This window comes from Aythya marila, assembly GCF_965140915.1.
Source record: "Aythya marila genome assembly, chromosome: 3".
Lineage (NCBI taxonomy): Eukaryota > Metazoa > Chordata > Aves > Anseriformes > Anatidae > Aythya > Aythya marila.
This window is the reverse complement of record NC_139044.1, coordinates 75,878,159-75,893,437: the sequence shown is the minus strand read 5'-3', so window position 1 is coordinate 75,893,437 and position 15,279 is coordinate 75,878,159. Positions and strand designations below refer to the sequence as shown.

The window sequence follows — 15,279 nt, the reverse complement described above, 5'->3', positions numbered from 1 at the left end:
TCCCTGGAGTTACCTCACACAGCTGGGTACAGCCTGCAGGACACGGGCTGTTTGTGATGGATCAGTGAGGTATGTGTGTGTGCACATGTAGCTGCATTCCATGTACGTAGGATGGAAATGGGGGTGAGGTGACTGGGACTTTATTATACTCTTGATGAGACAGGAAATGGGAGAACTGAAGGAAAAAAGGTTGGAAATGAATCTGCCCAATAACAAAGACTAAATTATATGGTAGGACTGAAGCCTCATTTGGATCTTTACAAAAACCAAGAGTAAAGTCTATCAAGTATAAATTCAGCTGACCTGCTTATTGTGAATACTTATTCATCCACGTAACAAGCACATGGTATTTTCTCCAATGGAATTATGAATGACAGAGCAACTACCAGTGCTGCTGAGTGCTGGGTGGAAGTTATTAGATAAATAAAATTATGTCTTGCTTCAAATGTTGTGTTTATAAGTAAGGGTGATTTCCCATGAGAAAACAGACAGAAATTGTTTTGGTCTTCATTTACGAATTTGTGGAGAGAAAGATTTTGAGGAAAGAGCTGTGCTAAGGCAATGGTCCAGAGGATGAAAATACTAATTTTTAGGAAGCTGGACAAGTTTGACAGAAGAACGGCTTCAGGAGAGCACAGCTGATAGTAGCTTTTTTTATATGCACAGTGCTTTCAACATTAAACTGAAACACAGCTGGCTGAAACTTCAGCAGTTCCACAGTTGTGGACTTAATCTTCCAGTTTACATAAGTGATAGAAGTGAAGTAGTGAGGTACAGTGGAGATCAGATTGGCCTGTCATAGCTTTGCAGATAAAATGCAAAGGCAAAGTAACACAAACTAGCTAATGTAGCACGTAGCATTTTTTTCCCCGTTTGGTAATTTTTGTTGTTTTCTGAAGCTTCCTGGGTACAGCCAGTTTCCCTTTCTTTAAAATGAGTTAGTTTAATAGTCTAATAGGCTTATTACTTAAAACTGTTGGATTCTGCAGCTTTTTGTAGTGTTTCTGAACGTTGAACTGCAGTTATTCTCTTGCTTAAAAAACTTCAGCATTTCTCCTTGTCAAGACAAAATATGGTATGCTTGGCTTTTTCATTCTTTGACTATGGAGACTTGTTACTTGCTTAGCCTGAGTTTGAGAGAGCAGACTCCACCATATATAAATATGTTTGCTTTCATTTTAGTCAGCAATGTAAAAGATGTTGCATCTTTGTCAAGAAAAAATGTTGTTTATAGAAGCTAATGAAGAAAAACAGATGAAATTCCATAAAGTTGTCATCTTTTTGCTCTTGTACCACTTAATGGATACATATGGATACATATATTGCTTTTGGTTTTATATTTCTCTAAATACAGTGAGTAGTAGTCACAATTTCTCTCGATTTCAAATAGTACTTGGACTATCCCATTTATGATTTACTTATCAGAAGAGAATATAGAGAATGATAAATTATTGATAAAATGTAAAATGGAAGACCAAAGTATTCACATACTTCAATTAAAATAAAAACCTTGGAAGTAAAACAAAAATACGTTGTTCCCAATATGCATATCACTCTCAATTTACATATTTTCAGAATCCTTTATGAAAGGGGGCCCCCAAAATTAGCAGTTAGAGCAAGATGATACTGCATAGTAACAGTAAGAGATTAACAGATGTACTAACAAAGGTCTTTCAGATATTGTTGTATACAGTGCACACTCATGCAATCTAAATTAGGGTTCTAATGGAAAGACTGTGAAATTACAAATTATATCCATCCGGTTGGTAAGAGCTACCTTACACACCTGGGAACTAACAAAAGAAACATCATAGTCATTTTAAACTGACTACGTAAATTCTCCTTACAGAAGTTCTATTTGAAATAACAGAATTAATTCAACCATTTCTCAGACCTGCTATGCTATAATACAAGAATGGTTTGAAAGAGAAGGCTAAATTTGAAATTAAAACAAAATAAATTCTGTCCACTTCAACTGGTGAATAGAAGTAAAATCTCTGGGAGATGATGATAAAGTTTTTTTCATATATGTATTGTGGTACTCTGTTAAGCGATTCATAAGGTTTTTTATACAGCTGGTAGGAAAATACAAAGAGCATTCCATGCTTGAGATTTGACTTCTGATTAGGAACATACTGACTTATTTGTGCAAATTGTATGTGGGTGATTAAAAATATGAAAAGAGGGTAATGGTTAGGAGGTAAGCATTTATAATGTGTAATGCAAAAATCAAACCAAAAAGAAGGGCAAAGTTGATGTGGTAGTAATCTACTGCTCTTCAGACAAGTTCCTTTTTCTCCGACTACTTCTTCACATGAGCTTTCCACGTAGAGATGAATGTTTCTTTGACATGAAATTATAAAAACTCTTTAACTGCTTTGCAAATTGCTATAATCCCTGTGATTTCCAAGAATACTACTAGCCTGTTATGATGAGTTTGATAATAACTACGCTATGAAGCATGCAGCTTTCAAATTTACCATTAATGAAATGTCTGTCCATTTCATTCACTGTCAGCTTCAGTGGCTTGCGTAAAAATTTTAGAAAGAAGTGAGGCTTTTGGACAAAGGGTCAGAGACATGTGCAAGTGAAGTATTGGAAAGCTGATAACATCAAAACAATGGTTAGCTTCAAGAAATGTCCTGAAAGATCACCACTTCAGAAAACATTTGAAATTACAGTGCAATTAATCTTTGTGGTTCAATAGTAAAATCTTTATGCACAATGCTGTGTCAATGGATGTTCATGTTGGATATTAGGAAGAAATTCTTCACCAAGAGGGTGGTCAGGCACTGGCAGCAGGCCTGCCAGAGTTCAAGAAGCATTTGGACAATGCCATCAGACATATGGTCTGATTTTTGGGTAGTCAGGATATTCTGTGATTACTTCAAAGTGTTCTTTTTGTCTATATATGAATTCTATAAATAGATGTCAGTGCATATATACTGAGCTTTTCTTAACGGGTTTTTACATTCCTTGAAAGATAGCAAGGGTTGTGATTTAAATGTCCATATCGAATCCAGAAAGGTAGAATGTAAGGTTCTGAAAACAAAATATTCAGCTCATATATCACTCGATTTACTTTGAACAATTCAAATCGAAAAGTAATTTCATTCAATCCATATAGGAAACACGAGTGTCTGAGATATCTGATGAACTAATTCCCTTGTCAATCCCTACCTCTTCACAACTTCAACTTTCCTACATCAAAGAAAAGTTACTTAGCCTGTGATGAGGCTCAGGATTGTAGTGGAAAGAATCTTAACTTCTGAAGATGGTTCTCAGGTAAAGTCCAAATTATAGGAGTTCCTTAAAGGGGTATATATTGGCTAGCTCAACTTCCAGGGAAGAGAAGCCATCCCTAATCGTGCCTTTAATCATTCTTTCTTCAGATCAGCCTTTAAGTCAGATCAGTTCTCTGCAAGCTGTTTTCTCCTCTGGATTTAGTTAATGTAGACTTCTTTAGTTAATTCAGTGTTTTTACATAGGTAGCTTGCTTAGTAGGTGAACAGCTATGCTGGCTAGATATTTAAATCCTCTAGAAATCTGAACTATTTTTGTATCCATCTCCTCAGGTTAACCATGTACCTTGATAAAATAAAATAAATGCATGGAAATGGCACTAGTTAAAGCTGAACTGAATATTTGTTTCCAGTTATTTCATTCTACATCTTGCTGGATTCACTGACATAAGGACTGGAAGCTTGGAAACAGAAATATTAATTTTGGAACCAGAAATTAAGTCTTATTTCATTTCCTCTGTAGTTTCTTTCAGGAAGAATGAGACTAGACAAGTATTGGGAAAGGAGTAAATAAGGAGATACAGTGGAGTTTTAGCACTCTTCAAATGAACTAGGAAAAAAACATGCTCTGAGCAGTGCTGCACACTAGCAAAGCTTTTTAATTTGACATTCTTAACATTTGATACCAGGTATGAGCTTTCTATAGGCATAAGTATGTGACTTTGATCCATCAGGTTTTGCCTGTGTATTCAAAAAAAAAAAAACAAACCAACCAACCAAACAAGCAAATAAACAACAACAAAAAAACACCTACATTGGCATACATATATATAGTATATGAATTACAGATTAATCAGAGCAATTCTGTGAATTAAATTATATCCTCAATTTTTAGAGGTGGAGCTGCACAGTTGATTTTAAAGGAGAAAAGTTAAACACTTATGGGTAAATGAACAATCATTGTGGCAAATCTGTGAGTGTTTTTTGAAGTCTCTGCCTTTTACAACTGATGAAATACTGAACAACCCTCTGCAATGTGTTGAGACACCCTTCCTTAATCAGAGTGCCTTGCAAACCTGAAAACCATGAAGTAACATTTCTAACAAGTAACCAAGTGCTATTCTCGTCTGCACAGGTAGTTTACTAGAATTTCAAATCCTTAGAAAACAGGGAGCAACTTCTTCCCTCCTCTGTGAATTGATGTCTGAACCTTTAAACTGGAGAAAAGTACATTAACTAGCTGAATGAGAAAAAGCCTGCAAGCCCTTTGGAAGAAAATCCTGCAGCCCCACTATGTGTTGATTTATATTGAATATAGCTGTAGTGTATGTCAGGAAATAGAAAGCAGGAAAAACAACTCAACAGAAGCAAAAGCAACTTAGAACACATGAAAGTCAAACACCTTATTTATGTACACGAAAGTTTAGAAGATTGACTGCTCAGTGCCAGTTTTCTACAGAGATGCAAAAATGTAAAAAGTGGTGCTACATTCAAAAGCTGAAATTAAGAAACATCACTAGACCAGCTTTTCAACTAACTACCTTTTCAGTGGATTTTGTTTGGGGATAAAACCAGAAATGATCCTCCAGAACAGGGGAAAGTAGTGATCATAAGATGAGCTTCTTCATTTAGATCTGAACTTAAAAAGACAGTGAAGCATGTGCTTTGAGTTAGGTAGTGGCTGTCTCTCTACTGATAAGTGCAACAAAGCCAGTCTACATCGTTGGTAAAGACCAGGCCAGCTTGGGAAGGTCTGTCATTGTAATAATGAAAGATCATCTCCTTATTAGTGAATACATGCCATAATTACAATTTTATCATTAACATTTAGTTGACTCATGTTACCTACAAGTCCAACTTTAGAATAACCTACATTTAGACTGATGTAGAAATGTTCTTGATATGACATTCTGACCTAGAACTTCTCATAAGGTGTCTGAGTCAAGATGGTGTGAGGTGAGATAGCGTGAGGCATATGACCTGTGCATTTGAGCTCTGAATCACCTGCAGGGAAGTGCTCAGGTACATGGATTTATAGAGTGCTTCCTGTCCAAGCGAAAGAGGTGAATAGTTAAACAGTATGAGAATAATGAAGGGGATGTTTTGTTAAAATGAGAAACAGCAATGTAAAACGTTTCTAAGATCACTTAATGTTGGCTTTCCCTACATCTTTTGTGCTTTGCCATATACAGCTGTTGTAGTTTAATGCATGCATGTGTATTTAAAAAATAAAACCAATGTTTTCCTACATTAGCTGGAATTATCACTCTATGTAAATATAATCAGAACCTGTAATTGCAATAGAGAGTATTCTTCCTACAGAAAAGTGTCAGAGAATAATGCTGTGGTTTTTTATTTCAACAGAATGCAGAAATTTCAGTATTTGAAGTGAACATCCGTTTTGTTGGTGGACTACTTTCAGCTTACTATCTTTCAGGAGAAGAGGTAAGATGTTTTCACATGGTTTATTTGAAATATCATCTACAGAAGTAGTTAATTTAGGTTAGCAACCCATTTTATTTATCAGAATTTAACTTATATAGGGCTTTGAAAACGTGGCCTGAACAGCACAGATGTCTAATGGCTCTTATTGCTTCTATTAGTGTTAATTTGTATGAAAGTTTTTAAGCTATTACTTCATGTAAGTGTTCAGTGAACTTTTTTCCTCAGTTGAAACCATACCCAGGATATTCTTACAGGGCTTCATGTTGGAGTGTGTAGTTGCAGAGCCTCTATGCCACTGGGCTGTGGAATTTGTAGATTTGGGACATTTGGTATCTGCTTCACAAATAATTTAGGAGTATATCCTTTAACTTATATGAACCACACCAATGACAAAGCTGTTGGCCTTTCTAAACCTTAAGCTCATATGGGGAAAAAAAAAAGTTAAAAAAGAAAGAAAAACTGTATGTTTATGTACATGTATGTTTACATGTTAAAGCATTAATATCTCATTAATCTCTATTGCCTTCTTAATGACTTTTAAAGGTACTGTGACAACACCTGTCATGGTTTCTGGAAAGGATAAAGAAATGATTTTGTGTAAGAACTTTATCAAATGCAATTATTTCTGTAATACATTTAGAGAAGACTATGCTAAGTCACAGGTACTATGACATTTTAAATTTTTTGTTTGGCACATAAAAAGGCTTTAATCATACTAGTTTAGATTCTTGTTCCTGTCTGTGGATTATAGTCATGTTTTACTGTGGGATCAACACAAGTTAAAACTCTTTAACCATCAGTTGAATTTATCTTTGGATTTCTTTAAATCTTTCTGTCATCTGTAGATTTCTAAACTATTAGAAAGCTAAAACTATAGCTCTATTTTGAATTTTTTCCTTTAAATTATCTTAAATTTTATCGTGCATATCTTGTTTTTTGCTAAAACTTAATATGGTAAAGTTGTCCAAGCAGGTTCTATTGCATTATGTAGTTAAGACAAAGCAGTTATGAGGAGAAAGTGTTTTGCTGACAGTTTTATCTGTTAGACTTGCTTGTTCCTCACAATCCTGTTCTGAGTGTAGATGGCATTGAAAAGACATTGATGTTCTAAAATATACAGTTTTTCATGTTTTAGCTCTTACAATTTTCTGGGGAAAAAAAAAAAAAAACAACTAACAACAACAACAAACAAACAAAACAAACAACAACACAAACAAAAAAAAAAAAACAGACACATTTTGTATTCACTCAATATAAATGAAAAAATTGAGGGGTGTTTAGTAGCTGGCTTCTTCACCTGTACTAAATATTGCTTTACCTAATGTTTCATCTCTGACTCTTGAAGGAAATCACTTGTCCTCATCCAGTAACTCAGGAGCCAGAAATAAGCATACCTAAGGGTGTCTTTAGAATTGAAAACTCTTCCCTGTGTGATTAAATAGTTGTATCTTTCCCTGTAGATCTCCCTCTCATAAAATATATTGAGATTTTCCAGCATAACCTATTCCTATATTTTAATTAACTGGTTGTGACAGAAACAGAAGATACTTCTTGGCAAACAAGAGATGGTGGAGGACTGTGTGTGAACCGTCAAATAAAATAGCAATTGTCTGCCAAGGAATGCCTGAGCCATTTATCATCAGTGCTGTTGATTTCATTTATATGTTGATGGTTTATATCATGTGTCTGTTAATACACAGTCTCACTTCAATCAATGCATATTGTTTCTCCCAAATAGCACCTAGTCATTGCTTCTCAACCATTCCTTCACCTTTAGAGAGGCAGTTTTATCACCACCTCTTGGACTGGATTTACAGTAGTGCTGATATTCAAATAAAACTCTATTGTGCAAATGAAATGAGAAAACATTTTTTAAAAATGAAGGTATTTCACATAATGCATTATTAAGTGGAATGTTTCGTGATGGAAAAGTGATTCTGGATGATGATGTCTATTCTAAAAATGATTGGACTCATTAACAAAAGTAGAATGGGCTCCTAAACACAAGGGTGACATGAATATTTAAGGAGAGTCCTGAATTCCTGCAGGCTGGGAAAGACGCTGCCCAGACTAGTCAGTGGTTTTCATTACTCTGATAGATATCTCCTGTCTGAGGTAGGATGATGTTCCTAAACTAAGAGTTGTCATAGTGTCTTAGAGAGTTACTCAGCATGCTTCCTCGTGGATCTCTTAAAAATGCTCTGCCTTCATCAGTTGTGGGGAAATATCTTGATTTGCCTCCTAAGTCTAAGATACTGAAGCAATAACTAGCTGCTGCATATGGGAAGAGCTGGATGCATCCATTCCTATGACAGAGCAGCTGTCCAGCAGTGTGATGTTTCCCATGTTGTGTGGGTGTATCCTCCACTGGTGCTGCTGACAGGTATGGCAAGGACTGATGTTTCCAGACCCTGGCTGCTCCCACATCATCCTTTGGTGTATTATATAAGTGGACATTCCTAAGGAGGTGGAACAACCTGTATACAGGTTGCTTGGAGGATGAAACACTCTCAGTTAAAAGCTCATTTTGTTCTTTGTCAGATTAACTATTTAAAACTCACTTATCAATATCCAAATTAAAGAAGTCTATGTTTCAGTAAAAGGAGTCACAAATAGTTATTGTTTGTACTTCTGAATTACATTCCCACGGGTAATGATCCAAAGCTGAAACATATTGTATGTTTCATAATCATTTGTAAGCCTAACTAATCATGATTAAAGAATATTCTATCATACTGAGTAGTTCCTAAAAACATCCTGCTCACATAATTGTTCATTTAGATAAAAGCACCAATGTGGATAATTTTAAAAATGAACAAATGGAATACTTTGCCTCTTGATAACTGTGTGGTGCTCACTTGCGAATAGAGCTGTAAGATGCATTATATTAAACTTTCTAGAATTTCTGCCTTGCTAGAATTAATCTGACATGTCTAAAAGTGCTAGAACTGTCATACACTTTAAGTCACAGCTTTTGTATTTTGTGATTTTTAAGCTAGAAAGAATTCCAGTCAATTACCAAACTTCATTTGTGAACAGCTACAAATACCAGAAAAATTGGGGTTGGGTTGGAAGGGGCTTTAAAGACCATCCAGTTCCAACCCTTCCCTGCCTTGGACAGGGACACCTCCCACCAGACCAGGTTGCCCAAAGCCCCATTCAGCCTGGCCTTGAACACCTCCAGGGATGGGGCATCCGCAGCTTCTCTGGGAAACCTGTTCCAGTGCCTCACCACCCAAATAGTGAAGAATTTCATCCTAATATCTAATCTAAATCTACACTGTTTCAGGTTAAAACCATTACCTCTTGTCCTCTCACTACATACCCTTGTAAAAGTCTCTCCATCTTTCTTATAAGCCCCTTTAAGTATAGAATTCTGTAATAAGGTCTTCCTGGAGCCTTATCCAGGGTAAACAACTTCAGCTCTCTCAGCCTTTCTTCATGGGAGAGATACTCCAGCCCTCTGATAATTTTTGTGGCTGTCCTTAGGACTTGCTCCAACAGGTCCATATCCTTCTTGTAGTGGAGACCCCAGAGATGAATGTGGTACTCCAGGTGAGGTTTCATGAGAGCAGAGTAGAGGGGGAGAATCACTTTCCTTGACTTGTTGGCCCCAGTTGCAGCCCAGGATACAATTGGCTTTCTGGGCTTCAACTGGCTCATGTCCAGTTTTTCATCCACCAGTATCTACAAGTATCAATTCATTGCATACTCTGTACTGATACTGGTGATTGCCCAGGTACAGGGCCTTGCACTAGGCCTCGTTGAACTTCATGAGGTTCACATGGGCCCACTCCTCAAGCCTGTCTAGTCTCCTTCTGGATGGCATCCCTTCCCACTAACATGTCAACTGCACCACTCGTGTTTGGTGTCATCTGCTAACTTGCTGAGGGTGCACTCAATCCCACTGTCCATGTCCTTAATGAAGATATTAAATAGTATTGGTCCCAGTATGGACCTTTGAGGGATACCACTTGTTATTGGTTTACATTTGGAAATGGAAATTTTGACACTGAGACAGACATTGAGCCATTGACTGTAACTCTTTGTATGCAGCCACCCAGCTGATTCTATATCCAACAGTCCATCTACTAAATCCATCTCTCTCCAATTTAGAGACAAGAGTGCTGTGGAGAAACATACCAAAGGCTTTACAGAAGTCCAGGGAGATAATATCAGTTGCTCGTCCCTTGTCTGCTGATGCAGTTGCTCCATTGTAGAAGGCCACTACTGTCATTTTGCACAATTTGCCCTTGGTGAAGCTATGTTGGCTATGATCTGACTGGCTCTTTAGCTTGATTGGTAGCTGGTTCTTATGGATGCTGTTAAAATTGCTTTTGTTATGTAAGAAAGAGACTATTTTACTTGAAGGTTGGTTCTACAGTCAGGGAATACACTGCATAGGCAGAAATAAAAGGAACTTTTAATGATAATTCCAGGTTATATGAGCAGTACAAAACTTAAATCCACCATACATTGAAGTGAATAAGAAGCCTGTGAGTTTTAGATCCCATTGGTAAGATCCCAGATTCCTTCAAAGCTTTTGTGTTTTCTGAAAGGGACGACTAATTGTTTGTTTGTTTGTTTTTTTAATTAAAATATTTTGGATTCAGCAGCTGTTCTTCCTGCATAATATGACCTTTACTTTTCTAGGATTAAAAGACAATTGTCACATGAGGAAGATAAAGCTGATAACAATCAACTTGATGTTCATATTGTCGTTTCTTTTCATGGAATGAAGTAGAAATGTGACAGATTTTTTTTTTTTTTTTTTTACTCTGGCAGTATATTCTGTTTGAAGGAACACAATTTTATCCTGATCAGGATGAAGGGAAAAAAATACTTCGTGATGATGAGTGTTGGACTTCCTATACATAGAATAGGAGTTACAGTGCCACTATTCAACCTCACTTGATGATGTTGGCCTCCTGTCTGACTTCAGACCTAATCATTGCCCACTTAAAACAACCATCCATCAGTGATTGTAGTGCTTTCTTATTAATGAGGGGTAGACATGAAATAGTGATACAGATTCTAACGATTTAGAGCTGCTTTTGCCAGGCTGGCCACAAGACATTGCTGACTTGGTACAGTACTTAGTCACTCTCCACAATTAACCGTAACTATTTATATGTGGCTCTCCTTCTCATGTAGATGTATAACTTCATGACAAAAGTTTAAATTCCATAAATACAAAAGCATATAATTAATTATTTAGCAATCGTGATAGTAGGAGAATGTCCACCTGAACAAAGGTATTGGCCTGTTTCTGCCAATCAGCGAATGTAAGTTTCAGTATAGATCCTTTGGGGATCTTGTCTCACTAGTGTGAGAATTGACCACATTTTATCTTCTGCTTCCTTTCACTTAACTTGACACTAATTAACAAGAGGACTTTTCCTTTTATGTCTCCGAAGCGAAATTTCTGATGCTGTTTGAAACTTTAAGCATACTTTATCAGCTAGATCACTTCTGTATGAATGCCACTACTCCTTAAGCATCTACACAGACTGGCAGTAGAATTCCCTGCTTAGTAGCAACTAGAAGACAGCTATTGTCTGTAATTTTCTACAGCTCTGTTTGAAGATTTAGGTCATGTTTGCCACCTCCCATCCATCTGCCACCAGTGTAAGTGATGCATCAGTACTTCAGGGTGTCATGTTTTAATTCCTTTAAAGCTCTGAAATGATCTTGATGATTTGTTTTGTTTTTATTGATTTATGGTTTTGTTTTGTTTTAATTTTTAACTTTCATACTTCATATAATTCTGGAGTCATCCAGCTTGGAAGGGACCTCAAGATGTCATCTAGTTCAATGTCAACAGTGCATTATGGTTTTTCTTTTAAAAATCTCTTTGTACAGGAAGCTTTGCATTGGCTCTTCAAGGCTGAACACTGGTGCAAACTAAGCTTTTCTGCAGTGACTTTGTTTTAGGATTTATACTAAACTCCACTGTTTCCCACAGCCAGTCTATAATCTCTATTAGCATTTCCATCTCTTCACCACCACTACAGTAATAGACCTAATGCTGTTCCCTTTCTGTGCTAGCTGCATCAAAACCTACTACAGAATCCCTATGGATTCACATTCTGCAGACAACCTTGACTCCTACAATTTTTTCTCCTCTCAAACTACTCTTCTGCTGTTGCAAGCAGACTGCCCCTCACTTTTCTGTTTCTGTCTCAAGTTCCTGCAGTGCAGTCAACAACCGTCACCACTGATTAAACCCATTTCTGTTGAATAGGTTCCCTACACTCTAAAAGCTTCCTCATTCCTACTAATTCTGCCCCATTTCTCTCAATGCCACTTGCTCAGCTGCTTTGTGAAATGCTGCCTCTCAAGCAGGCTGCACACAAAATGCTGAGGACATTTCAAAGAATGGTAACAGAAGTGTTCATTTTTCAGTCTCATACTTAATTCAAATTTTGCTACTCAGTCTTTCTTCTCTTCCCTCCCTGCTTTGGAGTTACTGATACCATGTACACATTCCGTGACTGGAAACTTCTACCCAGCTCTAATTACCTAAGACATTGTGGAGGCTTTGCTACCTACATACCCAGCAAACAACATCTACTGCCATCACTGACTGTTTTTTTACCTCATATTAAAGACCCTCAGGCTACTGTGCTAATGTAAGGTGAAAATAGTGGCCACACACATTAATTCAGTGAATTGGAAGCTGTTGAAGCTCAACAGTGAGTATTTTTTCTTTGAGCTTTCATTAATTTGAGTATCTACTACCCTACTAAGAAACCAGGAGCCACAGCCCTGATCTTGGTCTGAAAAACATGAGTTTAGAACTGACCTGTACATAACCACATTCTACGCTTTTAATGGTTTTGCTTTTACATAACTAAAAGGAAGTGGTGTTCTTAGGGAATTCTTTCAAAAACAAAACAAAAAAGCACTTGGTTAGTCCCATGGCACGTTTATTTGACATGTCTTTGCATTCATGCATTGACTTTAGAAATAACTAAACAAATGCTTTATTACTCAATACATTGATGTAAGCAAAAATTCCTGATCACCTCTAGACTTAATATAGTTTGATGCTATAGCTGGTAAACTGTTAGAAGGGAGAATGGATGAGCTAAATAATGAGAGCTAAGTAATATCTGATGGTGATTGTAACAGCTGGTGTGTTTGACATGAACTCCTGAGCTATATTATTAAGTAGAATTCAAGCAGCTGAGAGGGAGCTGGTTTGTTTGTTCTGAGGATTTGGCTCTCAACCAGCTCCTGCAGTTTCACTTGTTTGTGGTTCTACAGAACAGTTGGAGGGGGCATATCTGCAAGTAGTAATAGTGTGGGTGCTTTTCTTTTGAGCAGCAGTTCTAGCTAGTCCCAAAAGAAGACCTCATTGCATGGTACGCTATTAGCAGTCTGTCCAGACAGACTATGCATTTAATTTCTATGCATCTGCATAGAAATTAAATCTCCAAGGCATTTGTCTCTTTCATTTATCTCAGTATTCAGTTCTTTCATTTTGCAGCATCAAATACATTTTCAAAAGCTGAGTAAAAGAAAAGTAAAACCAGATTACATGAAGAGTTAGTGAGATTGTCCTGTGCTGCAAATTTATAAGAAAATGTACAACATACATACACTATTTCTGGCTCTGTGAAGCCATTTGAAAGCAGCATTGAGATAGCTGCAAATATACTCTTGAATGTCTAAGGAATTATGCCTGTATATAATTTTACAACCAAACACCTGACTTATTTCTGAAAATGAAAGCAACATCAAAATATATCAACTGGTGCTGATGGGGGGAATAGAGGGACATTAGTTTACCCTCCTTTAATCTAAGCTATAAGAAATATTTGGAAAATTTTCTTCTCTCTGTGGAAGTATTACAAAGTTTACTTAGGTGGTTCAAAAGTAATAAATTGTATTGAATAATTGTACTGTTTTTTTTTTTCCCTTTAAAAAGTACAGGTAAAAATTCTTTGTACCTGCAGTTGACTCTGGACATGGATTAACTCTTAATTTCTTTATCTAAATCTTTTAAAATGTTTAACTATTTTTGTAGGATCACATTCCGTGCTTTGTCTCCATAGATTGAGTCTGATTCAGAGGTTATTTTTCATTAAGTTGGAAGATAAGTAGATGATAGGCTCCTTTCCTTATTAGCTTGGAGAAGATAAAAACACAAGAAGATTTCTGTGGTTTTCATTCTGTAGGAAAATACTTAGGTGTTCCATCAGATTTCCAAATCTAACTTTCTCAATAAATCCTTCTACTTCTGTATCTTTTTGTGAAAAGTTAAATTATTTCTGTTAAAGAATATGTAAGCATTAATTCATTCTAAGTATCTTAAATATACTTCTATTCACTTCATGGAATAGAATTCACTTTGTGGAAGTGAATAGAAGTATACAATAAAATTGGGAATGCTCCTCAATAAAAGCAATCAATAATAATAATATAATAAACAATTTAATGTGAATGTAAAACAGGAAGACAATCTGCATGAAGATTAAGGAGTTGGTTTTTTTAAATGGAATAATGTTTCAGTTACAGCCTCACTCTTTTTACATGAGGGCATGGGATTTGGACCATGGGATATAGATATACATTGGAGAGGTGTTCTGAGAGAATATGCTTCCTTCTTTTGTCTGACAGTATTGCACATGAGGAGTGTTAGCAAAAAATACCAGTATCCTTCAGAGTGTCTTGGGGAGAAACTCCTGTCATACTATTGCCCAGCCTATTGTTGCTGGGCTTTAAGAAAATAGATAGTTTTTTGCACCAGGAGACTTACCCTTTCCCTGGGATGTTATGGCAATCATTGAGAGATGTCAGGAAAAGGTGCTGGTGTGCAACAGACATTCATTTTCTGTAACTCGAGGAAGAGGTTAAACCTCATCGAATTTGCTGTTTGAAGGAAAAGATTAGAGATTCATTACAAAATACCACATTCTGTGCCACATACAAGTCCTGCTGCTACAAGCTAACTGAAGATCATTGAGAAAATTGAATGTATCAAATCAAAAGTAGACATTATTGCTGGTTTTGCATGCCCTTCATGCCTCCAGCAATAAGTACAGATAATAGTATCTTTGCTACACAAGAGACAGATATTCTTTTAGCCTCCTTTGGATTTAGCAATACATCTTGTCCAGTAGATCAAATCTGAAACAGACACAAACAAGGCTCACTGGCTTTAATTTAGCATGGACAGTGCTAAGTGGCCTGTGTTATTGTTGTTGTTGTTATTATTATTATTGTTATTATTAGGACCATACTTTTCAAACAGAAACCTGAAAAAAAATAAGAAGGGCAATTTTTACCAAAGACTTTCAGGAAATTGCAGGAATCCGCGTGCTATTTGTGTGCCATTTGCTGGTAAAAATGCAACAGTTGAATAATGTTGATAAATGTTGTGGTTGATAAGTGAGTACTGTTCCTGTCTCTTCTGTGCCAAAAGCTTGTCTCTGCCATACACAGACTGTATTTGCGCCCTATGTGCAAATGATTGAGGAGGAATTTAGAAAAGATGTTCACATGAAACATCCTGAGCCACTTCGAGCGCAACTGATGCCAGAGGGGAATTTGGTTATTTGGCAGATGATTGCCCCTAAGCAGAGCT

The 15,279-nt window shown here is 36.6% G+C and overlaps 1 protein-coding gene across 1 annotated transcript in view; it reads left to right on the top strand.

Annotated features, from left to right (window-relative positions):
• The window catches only part of MAN1A1 (mannosidase alpha class 1A member 1), a 137,480-nt gene that overhangs the window by 52,060 nt on the left and 70,141 nt on the right, over positions 1-15,279 (top strand). Inside the window, exon 4 of the mRNA XM_082756116.1 lies at positions 5,607-5,687. Within this exon, the coding sequence (XP_082612242.1) occupies positions 5,607-5,687 (81 nt within the window). The remainder of the gene's footprint in view (positions 1-5,606; positions 5,688-15,279) is intronic.